This window comes from Rhinolophus ferrumequinum, chromosome 15 (genome assembly GCF_004115265.2).
Source record: "Rhinolophus ferrumequinum isolate MPI-CBG mRhiFer1 chromosome 15, mRhiFer1_v1.p, whole genome shotgun sequence".
Classification (NCBI taxonomy): Eukaryota; Metazoa; Chordata; class Mammalia; order Chiroptera; family Rhinolophidae; genus Rhinolophus; species Rhinolophus ferrumequinum.
In genome coordinates, this window is record NC_046298.1 from 34648101 (window position 1) to 34668811 (window position 20711).

General features: G+C 52.0%; 1 protein-coding gene across 1 annotated transcript in view; it reads right to left on the bottom strand.

Moving 5' to 3' along the window:
• PEPD (peptidase D) overlaps positions 1 to 20711 on the bottom strand; it is a 109522-nt gene that overhangs the window by 74462 nt on the left and 14349 nt on the right. The window contains exons 4-7 of the mRNA XM_033127282.1: positions 17970 to 18033; positions 11392 to 11439; positions 9920 to 9981; positions 828 to 872 (exon numbers count right to left, since the gene is read on the bottom strand). Coding sequence (XP_032983173.1) covers positions 828 to 872; positions 9920 to 9981; positions 11392 to 11439; positions 17970 to 18033 — 219 coding nt within the window. The remainder of the gene's footprint in view (positions 1 to 827; positions 873 to 9919; positions 9982 to 11391; positions 11440 to 17969; positions 18034 to 20711) is intronic.

Below are 20711 nucleotides of genomic sequence, written 5' to 3' on the forward strand. Positions count from 1 at the left end.
AGCCGACACCTACTCATCCTTTAGGTTAGTGTGTTCCCAAGCTCCAAGACTAGGTGAACGAGCTCTTCTAACTAGACAGGGAAATGTGACCACGTGGCCTTGGGATCCGACACGAGGAGTCCACACACCTCCCAATCAGGTGATGACGTGGCAAAGGCCTTGCTTCACCTCTCTCCCACATTCAGAGTAAGTACAGCCATATAGCAAATAAAAACCTTTTTGGTGCTATCAAAGAGCAACTCGATGGCTTGAGAAGAAAACTGGTGGCATACCAGAGTTGGAGGGCCACTTCCAGGGTCCAGAGAGACGATGCCCCACCTGAGAAAGTTTGTCCTGCTGCGACCTACCACAAACCAGTTATGCTGCAGGTAGGGGCTGCTGGCATCACCAAGGGAAGAAATCAGGCAACATAAGAATATGGATAACAGGACGCCAACTACTGAAGGCAGATGTATGACATGAGGAAAACAGGTTTACCTTTCTGGTATTAGGATTAGGCATGATATTTATTTTTACTCTTTTCGCTATCTATAGTACTTTAACCGAGCTACATAAGGGTAGCTTATTTATAGTAGGAGCTTTAAAAGACTGAAAATAAAGGAAAAGAGAAATTTAATTGACATTCAAGTGACTCATGCCCTTTCAATAAAACAAACCAAACAAAAAACAAAAAATCAAGATAAACAGAAGAGTCTGAGAGAAGAGGATTCAGGGACTGGCGTATGTGATGGGCTCTCTGAGATGGAGTAGGCAGGGACAGCAGGGTCTCTCACCTCCCCGAGCTGAGCACAATGAACAGCCAACATATAAGTATAGGCTGTACTTACCATTCCACTATCTCTGGATGAAGAATGGTGTTGTTGACATTGAACCTATAGAGGAAAACAAAGCAAGCCCATTAGTTCAGTGGTCAATCATCCACCAGCAAGTAAAACCTCATTCAAGATACAGACACCATGACCAAGAGGGGACCCCAGACTTTAATTTTGTGACTTCCAGCTCACTTCCTTCAGCAGACCTGGCAGCCCAGGCCATGTCCTCCAAGTGAATCTTGAATGTACCGTTTCCTGGAAAATAAGAGCTAGCCGGACCATCAGCTCTAATGCATCTTTTGGAACAAAAATTAATATAAGACCAGGGCTTATTTTACTATAAGACCAGATATAATATAATATAATATAATATAATATAATATAATACCAGGTCTTATATTAATTTTTGCTCCAAAAGACGCATTAGAGCTGATGGTCCAGCCAGGTCTTATTTTTGGGGAAACCCGGTAGCAAGAAAAAAGCAATTCATCACGTATGGGGAATCCTCAATAAGACTGATGGCTGATGTCTAATCAGAAACTATAGAGGCCAGAAGGCAGTGGAATGACATATTCAAAGTGCTAAAAGAAAATTTGTAAACCAAGATTCTATACATACCCAGCAAAGCTATGCTTCAAAAATGTGTCTCCTGCTTCTGGTGAAAAGTAGAAGAGGAAGGCAATTACTCTTGAGATGAAACTCAAGATACTTGCCCAACTGTAGGCACATGTAAGTGTTCTGAGCACATTTAAGGTAGGCTAGGCTAAGCTATGACGTTCAGTAGGTTAGATGTATTAAATGCATTTTTGACATAAAATATTTTCAATTTACAATGGGTTTATTGGGATATAAGTCCACTGTAAGTCAAGAAGCATTTGTATCATGCAAGCAGAAACCAAAAGAAAGCTGGGATACCTCTACTAATATCAGACAAAATAAGCTGTAAGACAAAAAGTTTTACTAAGGACAAAAAAGGGCATTTTATGTTGAAAAAAGGTCAATTCATGAAGTCGATGTAATAATTATAAACCTGTATGCACCTGTCAACACAGCCCCAAGATACATGAGTCAAATACTGACAGAATTGAAGGGGAAATGGACAATCCAACAACAACAGTTGGAGACTTCACTACTACACTTTCAGTAATGGATACAACAATTACACAGAAGATCAACAATTACATGAAAGGAAAGAGAAGACTTGAACAACACTACAAACCAACTAGACCTAACAGACTCCATCTAACAGCAGAATACTCATTTTCTCAACTGCAAGCAGAAGGAATAAATAAGAAGGATTAGAGTTGAAATAAGTAAAATAGAGAATAGGAAAATAATAGAGAAAACCAATGAAATCAAAATTTGGTTCTTTGAAAAGATCAAGAAAACTGGCAAAGTCTTAGCTAGAATGACCAAGAAACAAAGAGAAGGCTTAAATTACTGAAATCAGGAATCAAAGATGGGATATTACTACTGATTTAACAGAAACCAAAAGGACTATATGGGAATATGATGAACAATTGTGTAATAATAAATTAGATAACCAAGATGAAAAGGACAAATTCCTAAAGATACAAACTACCAAGACTGACACAAGAAATAAAAAATCTAAATAGACCTATAACAAATGAAGAGATTGAATTAGTAATCAAAAACTTCTCACAAAGAAAAGCCCAGGATCAAATGCTTTCAGTAATTCTACCAAAAATTTAAACAAGAATTAACCAATCCTTCACAAATTCTTACAGAAACTAGAAGAGGAAGGAACACTTTCAACTCATTCTATGAGATATTACCTTAATATCAAAATCAGACAAAGACACACAAGAAAATTATATACAAAAATCCCATATAAACATAGACACGCAAAATAATCTTCAATAAAATATTAGCAAACAGAATCCATCGACATATAAAAAGGATATACACCATAGCCAGTGGGATTTATCCCAGGAATACAAAAAAATATTCATACTTCAACATAAAAAAACAATCAATGTGGGGCCGGTCTGGTGGCTCAGGCGGTTGGAGCTCCATGCTCCTAATGCCAAAGGCTGCCGGTTCGATTCCCACATGGGCCAGTGGGCTCTCAACCACAAGGTTGCCAGTTTGATTCCTCGAGTCCCGCGAGGGATGGTGGGCAGCGCCCCCTGCAACTAAGATTGAACACGGCACCTTGAGCTGAGCTGCCGCTGAGCTCCTGGATGGCTCAGTTGGTTGGAGCGCGTCCTCTCAACCACACGGTTGCCGGTTCAACTCCCACAAGGGATGTGGGCTGTGCCCCCTGCAACTAGCAACGGCAACTGGACCTGGAGCTGAGCTGTGCCCTCCACAACTAAGACTGAAAGGACAACAACTTGAAGCTGAACGGCACCCTCCACAACTAAGATTGATACACTGTTCCCCAATAAAGTCCTGTACCCCTTTCCCAATAAAATCTTAAAAAAAAAAAATCAATGTAATACACCACACAGACGATGTAAAATCACACAGATGTAGAAAAAGCATCTTACAAAATCCAACACCTTTTCATAATAAAAACACTCAATGAACTGGGAAGAGAAGGGATTCCTCAACCCGATAAAGGGTATCTACAAAACACCCACAGCTAATATTATACTGAATGGTCAAAGACTAAAAGCTTTTCCCTAAGATGAAGAACAAGGCAAAGATGTCTTCTCTTTCCACTTTTATTCAACGTTGTAGAAGATAGGAACATACAATTAACCAACCTGACTTAATTGACATATACAGAGCACTACAGCCAACAACTACAAAATACATGCTCTCTTCAAGTACACAAGAAACATTTATCTTCAAGATCACATGCTGGAAGTCTTAACAAATTTCAAAGTGTTGAAACACAGAAAGTGTTCACTGATTATAGAATTAAACTAGAAATCAGTAACAGAAGGGAAATTATAAAAACCCCACATTGTTTGGAAATTAAGCAATAAACTTCTAAATAGTCACTGTTCAAAGAAAAAATAATGGAATTAGAAAATAAAAACATGAAATACCGTAACCATTGAAATGCAGCTAAAACAGTGCTTAGAGGAAAATTTAGAGCTCTAAATGTACTGAGTGGAAAAGAACATTGAAAACAGTGACCTAAGCTCCCCTCACAAGAATGTCCCTTTCTTCTTTCTCAAGAAGCTAGAGAGAACAAATACACCTAAAGAAATTAAAAGGTCAATAAAGATCAGAAATCAATGAAATAAAAAACAAACATACTCAGTTGGTTAGAGTGCAGTGCTCATAACATCAAGGTCGCCAGTTCAATTCCCACATGAGCCAGGGATCTGCACCCTCCACAACTAGATTGAAAACGACGACTTCACTTGGAGCTGACTGGATTGAAAACAACTACTTGACTTGGAGCTGATGGGTCCCGGAAAAACACACTGTTCCCCAATATTCCCCAATAAAATAAAATAAAATCTACAAAGCCAAAAGTTGTTCTTTGATAAGATGAACATAATTGAAAAGGGGACCCCAGGAGACAAAAGGATCCGATCGGGGCAACACCTCTGACACCCTGTGTCATGTGACCCACAGCTCAAGCTATCAGTGAGACAGCTAGGGAAGTGCAATGTGGCCCGGCACAAAGGACAGGTCTCAGCAGAGAATGCTTGGCAAGCCTTCACCCCTCTATCTTCCGAGGCCTGCTCCATCTCAGGTCAGGGTATCACACACAGGGCATGCAGGCCTGTGACCACCCAGGGACTCTCCGTGGCCTCATTACTGGTATTTGAAAACAACTCTACCTACTGTTGTAGTTGTGAGGATGGCACCCCCACTCCTGAGGACGATTAAGGACAGGAGAGAGAAGGGGGAAGGGGGTCAGGGGCAGGCCCAGAGGATTCCAGATGGCCAAAGCTTCCGGATTCCTAACTACACAAATCAGACTACTTAATTCAAAGTCAACTGAAATGTGGAATCAAAGCCCTGCTTGTGAAATATCAAAGGGACCACAGGCAGCCAATATGGTTCAGCGTGAAGAACAGAGCAGCAGATGACATAAATCAAGACGACAGCACAGCCTCTGCCTCCCATTTCGCCAAATGTCACTTTGACATTAGGAGAAGCAGTGGCCTAGGTCCTCAACAGCCAAACGCACCCGTCACATTTCACTTTACAAAATGGACGTGCAATACACACATGCACCCACACACCTATGAGCAGCAAAGTGACCCAGTACACAGACACAAACACACAGACAGCACGAGCATAAACACAACAGACAAGACAAACACACACAGAGGCAGCATACACTTAGAAAAGAGGCTCATGCAGACACACACAGATGTGTACACCACAGACAAACACTCAGATGAATCTTCACAGACGCAGGCAGACGCGTACATACACACGGACTCAGGCACACACACTCAGAGACTGGCAGACGCACCCAGACACACACACACACACACACATACACACACAGGCATACACTTAGAGTAACACACCAAGTTCCACACCCAAATACACACATGTAGAGATACACACTCACACAAACCCACATTCAAACACAAAAACACCCAGAGAAACGTACTCAGATACACACAGAAAAGACATTTGTCACAGTGTTTGACAGGGTTGAGCTCAGGGCAATGAACTTTGGATAGTCCTTGCTTTTGTCACCGTGCTAGTTAGCATTTTCTATGATGAGCATATAATTGTGTAACAACAATCGCAAACCCACCAGTGCCTGGGAGGTGGGGGGAGGGGTGTCATGGAAGGAGAGGGTAATTCCCTGGTGGGTTCCATAGTGGGCTGCGTGATGAAGGCCAGTAGCATGGGCCCAACCACCCCTGCCCCAGCCCCCAGCCTCCTCCCTGCAGTTTCTAACCCAAGGAGGGAGGCAAGGCCTGCCTGGAGAGCAAGCCCTGGAAGGGAACCCCACTCCCTACTCCTCCTAGGAACTAAAGCGGGTTCTTGTCCCTTCAGGATCCATCTCCTGTGGAGAATCCACGGGGCATAATTAGAAGTCCAATTCTAAATACTAACTTGATACACAATTAGTACCCAGAAGGCCAAGGTCCCTACAGCACAGACTGGCATTTTGCTATAACTGTCAAGTTTTAATAATGTCCCTCTACTACCTGGGTTTTAAAATTCACATCTTGGAATATTAATATTCCTGTATTAATGACCCCTAAATTCAGCAATTTCATATTTAACTGCTTATTTCAATGGAATTAATCTGTAACCAATTCTCTTCAAATATGCAAGGCAATTTAAGTAAATGCCGAAAGATAAGACGTCCACTTATCCTGAATAACCAGCTGATGTCAAATATCGACTCTATTTCTCTGTCAGACAACGGCATGAAACAGAGCCCTCTGCAACTCATTCCCCACCCCCCAGGCTCCTAGGCGCACAGTCTGCCTGCTTTGGGGGGAACTCTCATGCTAGAGTTCTGAATGCTAGGGAAGCACCCCCATTCAGCTATGCAAACTTGATGGATGAGCAACCGCCGGTCGGCTCAGGCCACCTGAGCCTCCACAGACCAGCTCTTTCCCTTCATAGTCGGCATCTCTCTCTCTCAGGAAAATCTGCTCCAAAGTCCACCTCCTCACATGCTAACAAAGATTTATCATGTCTGACTTTGCTCCCAGGCTGCACGAACCAACTGCTGCAGGCAGCCGTGGGGGTGCACAGCACACAGGCAGAAGCCTCACGACCTCCTGACTGCAGAGCGATGCTCTCCATCTCAGCTTCGCCTAGACGCAGACCCAGACCAGCCTGGCGTGCCCTCACCAGGACCTGGCAAGGAGCGCCTGACCCCATTCTCTAGAGCCCACAGATGGGCCTGCTCCTTCCACACCTTCTGTGAGAGCTGTCCCCGCTCCGATCTGGCCATCCATGGGAGCTGTGGCCTGGGCCAGAGCCGAAACTCAGCCTAAGACCTGGCAGACTGTCCCCACCTGATCTCTTCACCATCATAATCATAATCACACCTCTGGTTTCCCAGGGAGGACAAAAAGCAAACCCCTTGAGCCCAGGGGGCTCAAGGATGGGGCGATCCCAGTGTGTGTCTACCACCCCCACCTCACCTTTGCTTCCGGTCCTCTATTGACCCCACCACTGCGAGACCTGGCCCACCCCTGCTGCAGGCAGCAGGTGGCCCAGCCCTGATCTGGGAAGGCGGAGGGAGGTCTGAGGTCTCCCAGGTCCAAATCCACAGCCCCACAAGACTGAGCCCAAGTGTGACAGACCCAAGGCAGCCGAGCCTGAGAAGCCACACTGGGACCAGATTGGGCGAGAAGCTCACCCAGCTGGACCAGGCAGAACCCAGAGATCTGGCATGGGAGGCCTAGCGGGGCCATTCTTCTACCAAAAACTGCCTCCTCTCCTGCTCCCCTCTCCGCAGGCCAAGGGGTAAAGGCAGCCTGAGATAACCCATCAGTACAAACCGAGAGGCCAAACCCGAACTTCTGCTAAAGCAGGTCAATCAAGGATCTAAGATGGGAGGTGATGCAGAGACGTTCAAAAGGGTCAAACCCAAAAATTCCAGGAATAAGACACTTCATTAGGGCAGTGAGAAGCGACCAGTGATAGAAGCAGTTGAGCGCTGGAAAGTAGGACAACAGTAAGATTCATCTTGCTTAGGAAACAGGCTATTATTAGCCCCAGCCAACAGCTGGAGCCGTTCACGGCAGGCAGGTGAACTCAGTCGGTGAGCCTCACTGGCCCTTGAGGACAAGGGTCCCCCCAGCCTGGCACAGAGGCCAGCAGGTGGCAGAGTCAAGGTGTTAGCAGATAGGGTGGGTGGGAGGCAGGGGGCTGGGCTGCACCTAGACCCCAGGAAAGCAGACAGGACTCTCTGCAAGGAAGGCACTGGTGGGCAGCTGGAGGCAGAGGCCGGGGCCAAGGTCAGTGCCCATGGCGTATGGAGTGGGGGTGGATGCCACAGTGGGATAGGAGGCCCAGAGGGAGGCATGGGGACAAGCCTCAAGGGGACAGGAGGGGAGGGAGTACCACAAGCAGGCCAGGGGACCCTAAAGCAGACAGATACACGGGAGGGTTCTCATGTGTGGTGTGGCAGCCAAGTCAGAAAACTCAGCCCCACACGTGAGTGTGAGAATGAATCCCTCAGCTCAGCAGTGAGGGGCCTGGGGAGTACCCCGTAGTCAGCCTGCATGGGTTGGAGAGGGACCAGCCCAGTGCCTGGGGAGAGTGTGCAAAGTCAGGGCAATCCTGCTTCTCTAAAAAGCCTCCCAAATGCCAACCAGGTGGGTGAGGGTTTGGCCGGGCACAGGATCCTCTGGGCTCTTGGCAGGGGCCACAGGGACACAGGGAGCGACAGTGGACAGAGGACGGGGTCAGCTTGTACAAGGAGAGGTCGGGTTCACAGCGGCACTGCTCCCAAGGGGGTGGGGACGACAGTGATAAGGTCCCTGGGTCCCACACATCCACCTCCCTCTGGGAGCAGCCAACACTGCTCTGCTCTCAGGGGCCACACCCTGAGCTGTCCCCCAGGAACCACGCCTGTCACACCACCCACCAGATCTGTTCCCGGGGTGTTGAGCAGGCATTCTCTGCAGCAGGGAGACCTCTGGAGGGAGCAGGCAAAGCCCCACAGCCGAGAAGGCCCATAGCTCACTGACACCAGGGGACTTGTAATCAGTGATCCACAAGCCCACCTGGCCCACTGCACAGACGGGGAGACTGAAGCTCGGAGAGGCAACAGGACTCAGCAGGGTTTTACCGAGCACCAGCTCCGTGCCAGGCTCTGGGCGAGTGGCATCTCATTTTGTCCCGATGACATGCCTAAGCATGCTACGTGTGGGGGAACCGAGGCTCAGGGCAATTTCTGCTGAGGTCGCAGAGCCGGTCAGTGAGGCAGGACTCCCTCCTCCACCAACACCACGGTGATGGGGACCACAGAGCCGTTCCGTGGTGGTGGAGGGAGGTGGGCAGGGTGCTAGAATACAAGTACTACCTGGCAGTGCTGGGGGGGACCAGGGGAGGGTCAGCCCAGGACAGGCAGCAGGGGGTTATACCCCGCAAACACACCCCCAAGGGCCTAGGGAAAGACAGCGGCTCTACAGCCAGCATTTCAACGAGCTGGGCTAATCGCTGCCAGCATGGGAGGCATGGCCACTCTGGGGAACCTCCTGAGAGGATGCGGAGATTTGAGCAATGAAAAGAAGCAAACCTGATACCCACTCCCCCTACCCCGTCGCTCTTATCACGGGGGACGTGATACATATGTATGAGCTTCTAATCCTTCCTAATCACCCCGCTACCACACAGACACACAAATTCCCATGGCTCAGGCTCATACATAATTATAAGGCCTCCGTCCACCAAAGGACGACAGAGGACGCAGTGGCGCAGAGTAAGCGTCGCGGGGGAGGGGCTGCACTCGAGGTACAGGAGCTGGCCGGGACCTGTCCAGCTCAGCAGCCTGGAGGAGCAGGTAGCCCCTACCCCAGGGTCTTGTCTGCCCTAGCCTTAGGCCAGCAATGCAGACCCCACAGACGCCCCCTACTCCACCCCACCCCCCGCAGGTAAAACAGCCCCAGCCCAGAGACACAGCATCCTCCAGGGGCCCTGGTGTGAGGTGCTGTACTCCGTGTGCCCACCATCTGCCCTCCTGCTGGAGAGGTCTAGAGGGGGGAACAGGGTTTGGAGGCTCAGCCTAGTGCTCAAATGGGGAGTAAGGGCAGGGAAGAGGGTCCCAATCTGGGGCTAGGGCAGCGAGCGACACGGGGGAGTTGTGAGCAGGGGTGGGGAGTAGGAGGAGAGGGCTGATGAGAACAGAGAGCACAGAGCTCAGAGCAGGTCTCTGCAAACAGCTGCCTGGGCAGGGGCCGGCCTGTGCACACACGGTGGCCAAGGCTCCCTGAACACTCAGAGGGCCTGTACTTTCATTACAGAGCTCAAGAGAAGTGGCATCTGTGCCTGAAAGTCAAAGTCAAAGTGAAGTTCGGCAAATTATTTTTCTAAACATTTCCTCAAAATGCCCCATCTAACGCCCTTTTAGCATCCTCTTGCGTGTATACTTCCTGTCTAGTCTGTAGATGGGTAAAGGCCTGCTGGGGAAGACGTGAGCTGTGGAGGATGGAGAAAGCAGTTCCTGGGGCCCCAGGACTCACTTGCTGATGCCCTCGAAGGAGGCCTCCCTGCAGACACTGCCGCTGTCAGTGTTGACGCCGCGCTGGAGAGAGAGAGGGAGTGTGAGGGCACAGAGACATCGCACAGGTCCAAGTGGCATCTCCACAGCCTGCACTGGAAGGCCTGCGTCCTCCAGCGTGACCCAGGACCGGGCAAGTACCCACCCTAGCCAAGGGAAGCCACCCCTCCCTGTCTTTTAGGTAATTCCAAGCTGGGTCCCAGCACAAGGGCAGGCCCTCCTTTTTCTGCAGCATCTTGAAAAGCAGAGAAAACAAGGTCTCCTCTGTCAGAGCACTTTGCAGACACCAACTCCGCCTGCTTCAGCACACGCGGCAGCTGGGCGAGAAGAGCTCAGACCTTGACCACCCCCTCCCACCAACCTGCTCTCCCAGGCTGGCCCCATCTCATGCACACACGTGCACACACTCCCCACCGACTGTCCGAAAGAGCACTGTCAAATCCAGCTCTTCCAGAGATGCTGTTACATTCTTCTCCTTGTCCTAACTGTAAGGAGAATCCAAGTGCAGCTTGGACAGAAGCAAAGACAAAACAAAAGATTCAAAGGAAAATGTGCCATCCCCAGAGAGGCAAGGCATGTAAAAACTACCCCGTCTTTCTCAGAAACTGCAGGTCGACAGCTAATGGAATCCCACCCCCCAATAAAACGCACTGGACCATCTGTGACCACAATCATCTAATACAACCTTCCTTCTTCTCAGCTCTCAGAACAGCAGAGCAGGAAAAAGAGACCATGTGAAGTGCTAACAAAAATAACCAAGAGAAACTATTTCGGTAAAAATTGATTACCAAAGGAGAGAAGAAGGGTCACTTTGGGAGGAAAGAAGGTTGCACATGCTTCATGTCTGAAGTTCCCAAGGTCGAAGAAGTATCAGAAAGCAGGCTTCTTGCCTGAGCCTTTTCACAGCCCAAGAGCCCCCACGGGCTGCGAGGGCACCTGGTCACCGTGCAGCCCCGCCCCGCCCAGGCCACGGCAGGCCCTCGGTTATTCAGTGCCCGGAGTTCAAAATATGACGGTGCACAGCCTAGCACCCTCACGGACAGACGGCAAGCGTGTGTTTTTAAAATTCTGTTAACATTGCAGGAGACACGGGGTGGAAGCAAATTGATATTCTGCATCCACAAAGCCCATGAGCCCTGACGCAAATACATCCTCCGGCCAGGTTTTAACCCTTGGAGTGGGTATGGGGTCTTGTCCCCAGTGGCTTCGTGACAGGACACAGCACATACCAGGGAGTCCGCAGAATTGAGGACGTCGAGACAGGCGAATAAAGCCGTTCAGACTGAGATGGTGTCGCTACTTAGTGCCCTGAGGACCGTTTCTCTTGGTTTCTCAGTCCTCCCCTACAGTCCCGACCTCTGCAGGGGCTGGCAGCTCTCTAAAACCCCTTCCCATGTGCAAATACTGCCCGGTCCCCGGACACCTGCCACTTACCAAAGTGAGGAGGACAGCAGGACTCTGTGCCATCAGGACATTGGCAATCTGAAAGGTCAGAAAGAAAAATCCACTTTAGAGCAACCACAGGAAGGCGGATGGAGATGATTTACCACCGTTACTTAATGATGACAGCTCGTGCGTACTGAGCAGATCCTTAAAACAGTGCTGTTGTCGCCAGTGAAACTGGGGCGTATAGAAAATAAGGAACTTCTGAAAGCCACACAGCTATCAAGTGGCAGAGAGGGATTCAAACCTAAGTCGGGCAGTTCCCCACATGTGACCTTGCCTCCAGGTCCCACAAGGATCCTGGGCTCCAAACGGCCAGATGTGCCCACCCTCCAAGGCCCGCGCTTCTGCTCATCTGCCAAAGCCCTCCTGAAAGACCTGTTCCGGCAACCTCTCAGGCACCGGGCCCACCAGGCTCCCTTCCCCAGAGCAGACACCTTCCTCCCTACACCACCCCATTCATCTCCTAGACCATGGGGAGTTAGCATCCCCAACAGCCGCCCCAGGCCCCCAGCCCACATCCCCGCTCTCCATCCTTCCATTGTGGCCCACTCAGGCCTCGCATCCCTGCGTCCTGCTTGCTTCCTGCCCCAGCCCCTTGAATGAGCACACCAGGGAAGCTCATCTCTCCGTGCCTTCGCTCGGGCTCTTGCCTCTGGTTGCAACGCCTTCTCCCCACTTAGCCACTTCATCAGTGCGTACCCAGGATTGCAGCCCCTGACCACCCAGTCAGGTTCATTCACTCCGTCCTCCACTGTCCCACTGACGGTCATCATTCCAAGTGCTTCCTGTCACCTTCTATGATGGAGTCGGCCCCGGGTACCTCTAGTGCCTCCGGCTCAGCTGTCAGTCCAGTGGTACTTCTGTCAGGCTCCATTTCGAGTCACGTGCCCATCACACTGCATTAGCCGTGCAGTCTGCACCCCTGGGATGCCAACCACGCTGGTGGGAGCACCTTCCTCTCCTGCCCCCACCCCTGAGTTTGCTCTGCGTCTTGGCTACTGCAACCCCTACTGTATTTGAGCTCCCTGCTCCGTCCCGGGCAGAGAACTGCGTCTTCTCTGCAGCACTTGCCCCTCCCAACAGCCCACTCTAAACTCTTCAGCACCCTGACACAGGGCAAGAGTGCGGAGGCTCTGTTGTTTTTACAGCTTTATTGAGCTGTCACCGACATACTCTACACGGCACATATTTAAAGTGCACGTTTTGATAGTCTTGACATATGTATATATGCTTTTTAATACTCAGAGGCTCCCAGAGAAAACCTGGGAGATACTGAAAACTATAAAACGATAAAATACACCTACAATCCCATCCCCAGAGACCTTTTATCTCCGCACATAAACACCGAGATCTATAATGACATTTGGATCATACAAAGTTACACGCCTCACTTATTCCCTATTATTAAATATTCTTCACACCCATGATTTTTCCCAGGCACTACTGCTGGGGATGGTGAGTGTCTGATGAGCTTCTGATTATGGCCTGTGCCAGGCACTTCAGATATCATCTCATTTAACCACCCACGAAGCTGGTGCTGCCGACGTCCACACTTCACCAATGAGAAAGGCTTACGGGTTAGCTACATCATCTGCCCAGATTCGCAGATCAAAAAAGAGCAAAGCCCAGCGCTGAGCCTATGGCTGCACGAAATTCTCTTAACAGATGTCGCATGATGTATTCATTCACTCCTCTGTGGGACACTTAAATTATTTCTGAGGATGAACTATTATAAAGAATGCCCAGATGAACATCCTTGTACAGAAGACTTTACTTCCTTAAGACAAATTCCTTACAACATTTATTTCCTTTAACAACCCCCCCCCCCAAATCTGACCCAGTGAAACTGTGAGGTGCAAAGCGTATGCTTTGTCCAGGTATCTGAGGCTCAAGGCCAGACGCCCTTCCAGGGGTAAACCAGCCACCGTCGCACCAGAGGTGCCTGAGGCTCCATCTCCCTGGACCCCCCTCAGTGATTCAGTCACTGCTCCGACGACCACGGGGATCCCTTGGCCTCTGTTACACAAACGATTGGCTTGACTGAGCCCCTGCCGTGTCCCAGGCCCTCCTGGAGAAGGGGGAGGCTCACTGAAAAGAACAAGAGCCACGTGGCAGGAACTGGGAGTGCTGTTACGTTGGCGAAGGGTCTCCATTCACCGGCACAGAACATTCCATCCATTATGGCAGCAGAACCCCAGAGCGAACAGGCACTTGGGGATTGCACGCGCTGCTGTCCTTAGGAGAGAGTTGCGGGATAACAAATGTGCAAGCTGATGGCTCTTCTCTCAGCAATGACGCAGGACGTGCTGCTTAGGAGGAATGGAAGAGGAAGCAGACCTCTCCGCCCACCTGAAGCGCAGACGGATCACAGGATCCAGGCCCGACACAGAGCAGGCTGGGCGCCTGCTAGTCCTGGCAGGGCCACAGCTTTTATTGATCACAACTGCTTGAGTGGGTCCTGGTTACCCCTGTGGCTGCCAAACCGCCCCCGCCTGGCAGCTCCATCTGCCTTTCCCCTTCCCCGTGGACACCCATTTGTGCTATACTCTCATCAACACAGCCTGGTTCCGTGCCTCAGAGATTAAGGGGACATGACACGGCTATGTGTCGCCAGCTTAAAATGCAGCTCCGGCACGCAGGACAGCGTGGCTCTGTCAGCACAGGGTCTCATTGCCGTGGAGCGATTGTCACTGGGGACCCATCAGCTCTCACAGCCCAGTGCTGCATTGATTTCCCAGGCAGCCCAGCCTCCCTGGCAGGTCGAGGCGAACAGCACACGCAGATCTCATCAGAGCCCCATGGACAAGGACCCTCCCCTGGTGACAATCAGAGGCTTCCCATGGACACCTCACGCGCCCTCAGGCCTAGAGTCCCTACTCTTCACGGGGGTGATCCGGAAAAGGAGGCTGGGCAATCCTCTGTTAAGAAGGCCTGCGCTGCGTCACGGAGCCGGGCTTCACCATGCAGGAACCTAAGCTTTTAAAAATGAACCGTTTTCCACGGCCGTCTGAAACAGGGGTGCACACTGGTGGCTGGCAGTGCATTCAAAAATTTGAGATTGTTTCTAAAATGTAAACATCAGGAAAGATCACAAACAACATGGATTTGCAGCTACTCTTGCAAAATCGGGAGTATCTAGTAACCCCGGGCCAGCAGTCCCACACAGTAGCTGCCCCTTCTGAAATGCCACCACACACCCCACCTCCCCCGATGCCTCCCCACGCTGAGGCTGAGAGGCAGGCAGCATCCATCACCAGGCTGCCACAATGGTGTCTCTTACATCCGTCCTGCCTGCATCCGAGCCAGCGACCATGATGCCTGCCAACATCTGCCCAGTGCCATTAAGAAGAGTGAGGGCACACCACGCGCCCTCCACCTGGCCAGCTCTCATCCTGTTATGAGTACCAGCCTTTGCACTGCGCCTTCACACCAAGGCCCTGAAGCACCTCTCGAGGTTCTCCTGAGCGCCCCCTTTCTCCAGGGAAGCACCACTCACTATACTGTCTCAATAATAACACCCAGGATCGTCTGTGGGGAGGAGGAGAACTAGAAGCCAGGGTTGCTACATCAGACACCTGCATTTTATACCCGATATCAAGTGATCAGCCACAGCCTGGGTGGGGGGCTCCGTCTTCTCTCAGAGGAGACAAGTGTCAGCTGCTTCCCGTCTGTGATTTGTCACAGATGACCAAGGCTGCCCAAAATTAGACAGAGCACTGTAGAACTGGCCCGTCCCCGACATAAGGGGCCTCCTGTCACCTTCCATGACGGAGTCGGCCCCGGGTACCTCTAGTGCCTCCAGCCCAGGTGTCTCAGTCCAGCAGTATTTTTGTCAGGCTCCATTTCAAGCCACAGAGAATCAAAGGCACTTGAGAGCTTGTATCACCTCCATAGATATGTCCCTGTCCTCATTTCTGACAGGGCAAATGCAGAGCCGAAGGGCAGGGCCTCTGGAATCCAAAGGTCCTGGGGTAGCATCCCAGCTCTGCTGCTCCCCAGCTGTGGGGCCATGGATGAAACCTTTCATGTCCTTGAGCCTCGGCCTCCTCTGTGATGGGAGTGAGAGCTGCGGCCCATCATGGGACAGGGCGGGAGGGACGAAGGGATCTGTGGGAGCTGACGACTTTACCCCAGAGTGAAGCACCTGTCTCAATGTCAATAAGAACCCTCGTTTCCAGTGGGAACCACAGCAGTAAGAGTCATGACAAAACGGATAAACGATGGCAATGACAACAGAGCACTGCAGAAAGTCCCTGAACCTGAAAGCGAGTCGTCCTCTGAATTCCACTGAAGCCTTCATGTAAGATTCTGTTTCAAAAATACAGACTCAGGATGAGCCAGGCTGTGGGGCTGTAATTCTACACTATTTGACACTCAAGACCTCCTCTGTTTTACTGCATTTGGAGACCAGTTCTCCTTCTTCTCCCTAGAAATCAGTTTAAAAGGGGATGAGTTTCACCCAGTCATAAAAGCAAAAACATCAGACTGTGGCTGGGGAGGCTGCCACACAGAAACACTCTGACTCGGTGGGCTGAGTCCCAGGACCCAACCCAGGCTGCCCCCTCGGCTGCCCCCTCTAGGTTTCACACCGAGGAGACCTGGAAGGTCAAGGTCCCAAAGGGCAGAAATGTTAAGATAGAATTTATGGAGGCAGAAAGCATACATCTGCCAAAGGAGAGGGTCAGGAACAAAATCAGAACGAAGGGTGAGCAGGTCCCTCCCTCTCAAGTAGAAATACAAGGTAAGCGGCAAATCACCTTGTTAGCGGCTTGTAATTAAATGTCAGATGACTAGAGATCCTATACCCAAGGAGATCAATACAACAGGTCCTGGCTCTACTAACAGACTCTTCAGATGCTAGGAGTCACCTCCGATCACTTGGCATTGAAATCACATGACATAAAGATCCATCAAAAGCTGCCCTCTCCACAATCCAACCAGGCAGAAGGTGCTGCAGGAAGAGGCCCCTGTGTGGCCCTGTGGACGGAAGCTGCCCTCCTTTGCCGAGGCCCCCCTGACCAGGCACACCACGCTGCAGTCCCCTTCTGCACCAGACCCTGTCCCCAGCTGCCAAGTTCAGCCCCAGGTCTCAACCAGCTCTGATGACCACACGTCCCTGGGACTGGGTAGGCAGAGAGTATAAGAATAATGTCTGGGAGGAAAGACCTGGGCCTTAGTGACAAATATAAGACAATAAAGGGCTAGGTATAGACCAGAACACGGCCAGTGTCCACCATGTCCACCACTGGTCCCAAGAGCCTGGGGAGGGGCGCCAGTGTGCCCTGGAGTCAGCACAGCATGCGGTGGACTGGCACAAGGCCATGAAGAATGGGTAGTTTACAGACAGTTGGAGAAGTGGGCCTGGCACTACTTCCAGGACAGTAGAACTGGAGCAGGACTGCCCTGGTATGGGATGGCACTGACGCTGGCCTGCCTGGGGCCAGGCACACGTGTTTATCAGGGTAGGCTGTCTGTCCCCAAGCAGGCTGGGCCGAGCCCCTGACACCAGGCTGAGACACACTGGGCCTCACAGTGCTGTGGGTGTGGCCAGGATCCCGGGGAACCCTCCTCTCACCCAGTGCTGTCATTCCCTGACACGGTCTGAGTCCTGCACAGCGGCAGGGGGAGAGCTGCTTGGCCCCCAGTTCGCTGTGTCCTCTGGCCACGTCCACACTGTACCCCCAGCTCTCAGGGTATGTTCACATGCAGCCAGTCGGGGGAAATGTGGCACGGGGGGCCCAGTCCAGCTGACGCTGCCAGGCCGTGGCTGGCCCTTGAGTACCACACACTGACCTCTCAGTGCCTATGTTCTACCCAGCACCAACCTGCATGGAGCGTGAGGTTTGTGGCAGCTCCCAAAGACAGAAGAGAGAGGCCTGCTGTGTGCCTGGCAGTGGCTGCGGTGTCAGGAGGCCTTGGTCCCCGAGGAGACAATGAGGGCACGTAGCTGTACTTACCTCTGGCACGGCCCTGCCCTATCAGCAGTGGAAGTCAGGGACAGCCCCTTTTGACTGCCTGGATTCGGAACAGATTCAGAGCCCCAGGATAACAGTCACACACCGACCTAGGCCACGTGACACTGCTGGGCAACCACGCTGGGAAGTAGCTTGAAGCCAGGAGACCTCGACCTCTCCCCCACCCCACCCCCAGGCCTCTCGATGCAGCATCTGCTTTCCTGACAGCAGCATCTGCAGCTGGCAAGGGCCAGAGGGGAGGGCCTCCTGACACGTGAGGCCCAGGTGAGCCCGTGGCCCACTGAGATCAGACCTTCCCAGAGACGTCCTCCCCCTGCACAGCTCAGTGGCCACAACCCAGGAACCAGACACTTCCAGCCAGTGAGGGAGGGGTGCTGCCCTGGCAAACAGGGACCTCCTCAGACAGACTGAGGCACATGTTTCCAGCTTGCTCTCTCAGAGGAGGGCACTCCCGAGGGGCTGGTGGTCGGGAGGTGGCAGGCACCCTGGGACGTGCAGCCAGGTCATGGCGGTGGGAGGAGAGGGCATCCAGAGCAGAGGGATGACTGGGAGCCCTGAGCTGCTCAGAGAGGAGGGGCGGCCACTACTGACCTCGTCTGCGTACTGGACGTCATCCATGGCATACTTCTCCTTGAAGTGCTCCTTGGGGTGGATCCTCAAAAAGAAGCACAAGGAACACCAGGGTCAGGGTGTGGCTGCCGTCCTGCCCCCAAGCCCAGGCCACAAAGCCCCAGGCCCGTCTCTGCCCCACTGGCACTGGGCACCAAGCAGGTCTACCCAACACAGATTCGGGGAAAAAGGGCACTGGGCCATGGAGTGACCGCTGAACCCCTGTGACCTCCACTCCTTCTTCGAGTCCACGGCCCTGGCCACCCGGGACAAGCCGCTGCAGACAGGCCGTCTCCCTCCACTGCCAGTGAGAGCCCACCAGGCAGCCAGCCGGCACCCCTCACCCTGTGGGGCATGAAATAAGCTGCCGCGCAGCCCCCCGTGGAGCCTCTTTAAAGGAAAGTTAAAAATTCAACATTTTAAAGAATTCAATATCAGTATTACTCACTGTGATGAGAAACAGTCAAGCTTACTCATCAGCCCTGAAAAATCAGCCAGTGAGAAGACAGAGGCACAGGGCAGAGGAAGTTGAGCAGCCCGTGCCCATCTCATGAAGGGCTGCTGGTCATGGCTGTGCTGAGCGGGGTTCCGGCCGGGTCCAGCAAGCACCACCCCAACCCCAGCCTCTTGGTGTGGGGATGAGTCAGTGTCACAGCTGGTGACAAGGCTCCCATAAGGAGGTGCACTAGCCGCACGGCGGGGTGGGGTGGCTGCTGCATGCCAAGTCTAGTGACGCACAAACATGACGTCCTTCACCGTCCCACTCCTGGGCACCATGTCAGCACGGGCGCATTTACCCTGTCCTGCCTATGATCGCATGGTATTCTAGTCACCAAGTGTTGGAGCTGAAAGCAGCCTCAGGGGAAAATAGCAGATGGTTTTCAGATGTGCTTCCTGGGTGCTCCAGGGTGAGCAGATGACGGGGGTGAAGATTCCCCAGTGTACCTGGGGAGACGCAGAAGGGACATGGGAGGAAGAGCCCTTCGGGACTCGGACATGACAACCTCGAAGAAGGAGCTCCATGGGCCTTTGAGATACCAATGTCTTTGAGACACACTCAGACACCACTGCCCAGGAAGCAGAATCCCTCTCCCCTCTCTGAGCCCTGAACCATTTCCCTCTCCACCCAAACAAGTGTCCCAGACTGGAGTGTGGCCCGGAAGCACAGAGCATGGACCCGGAAGGATGGGTGGGCCTTGGGGACCAGTAGCAGGGAGCTCACCACCATATACAATGAGCCAGGCCTAGGAGACGACGGCCTCACTGCAGTGGGCTGCTCAGGGACCCCGGACACTCTTTCATCTATCTCCCTTTTGGCTTCTCTGACATAGGCAATGGGTGTCAAGCTCCTTGATAATTAAATTTGCACAATCCAGTCACATTAGCTTCCATGGTTGATATAGAACTCAAAAGCTAAATGTCCAGGTCTGGCCCGGTGGCTCAGGCGGTTGGAGCTCCGTGCTCCTAACTCCGAAGGCTGCTTCCCACAGGGAAGCACAGGGGCCAGTGGGCTCTCGATTCCCACATGGGCCAGTGGGCTCTCAACCACAAGGTTGCCGGTTCAACTCCTCAAGTCTCACAAGCGGTGGTGGGCTATGCCTCTTGCAACTAAGATTGAACACGGCTCCTTGAGTTGAGCTGCCGCTGAGCTCCTGGATGCCTCAGTTGGTTGGAGCGTGTCCTCTCAACCACAAGGTTGCCGGTTCGACTCCCACAAGGGATGGTGGGCTGTGCCCCCTGCAACTATGGCAACTGGACCTGGAGCTGAGCTGTGCCCTCCACAACTAAGACTGAAAGGACAACAACTTGAAGCTGAACGGCACCCTCCACAACTAAGATTGAAAGGACAACAACTTGACTTGGAAAAAAGTCCTGGAAGTGCACACTGTTCCCCAATAAAATCCTGTTCCCCTTCCCCAATAAAATCTTAAAAAAAAAAAAAAAAAAAAGTTAAATGGCCAAAGTCTGGCGCCTCCATCAGTAGCCCTGAAGCCGTTAGGACAGGAATTGATGACATGCAGCAAATCTGGACACTGGAGGCCCTGACTCCAGGACTTACCACTGAAAGCTCGCTGACCTTTTGCTACTAAGGGGTGACACTCTCAGCACTGAGTTGACCCTGCAGCCGTGCACAAAAGCACATGCCAGAAGGGCAAGAGGCAGGGCCAGCAGCAGTATCACCATATCCACTCTGACTGCCCCAGGTCCAGGACAAACACCCTGTGTCCTCGGCAGGTCCCCAGTCACTTCATCACCTCCAGCTGTGACAGGCATCGAAAGCAAACTCTGAAAAGATTCGGGAAGTGCCAAGGATCTGCTTTCAAGGCCAGCCTCGATGCTCCCTACAGAGGGACCCCTCGGCCATTTGCTTGGGCACTGACCTTTTCACCTCCAGTCCCAACAGGGACCCTAACTCTCCCAGCTCATCCAAGCCACCCTGCTGAGGGATGCCCCAGGAGACGTGTTCCTGCCCACACTGCCTGGGAGTCTCGTAGGCCCCAGCAGAGGCCTGAGACCTGGGAACATCTCGGTGTGCTCAGCTTGAGGTCAAGGTCATAAGAATGTGGGACCGGAGGAGGTGGGGGGCGGAGGGGGCAAAGGCGAGCGCAGCTCAAGGCAGTTGTGATCTGCAGGGGGCCCGAGGGCTGTGTGCCCTACTGCCCACCTTTCACCTACCAGCCACAAGCCATTCCACTTGCCCTGGGAGCCAAGGAGCGCCAAGGG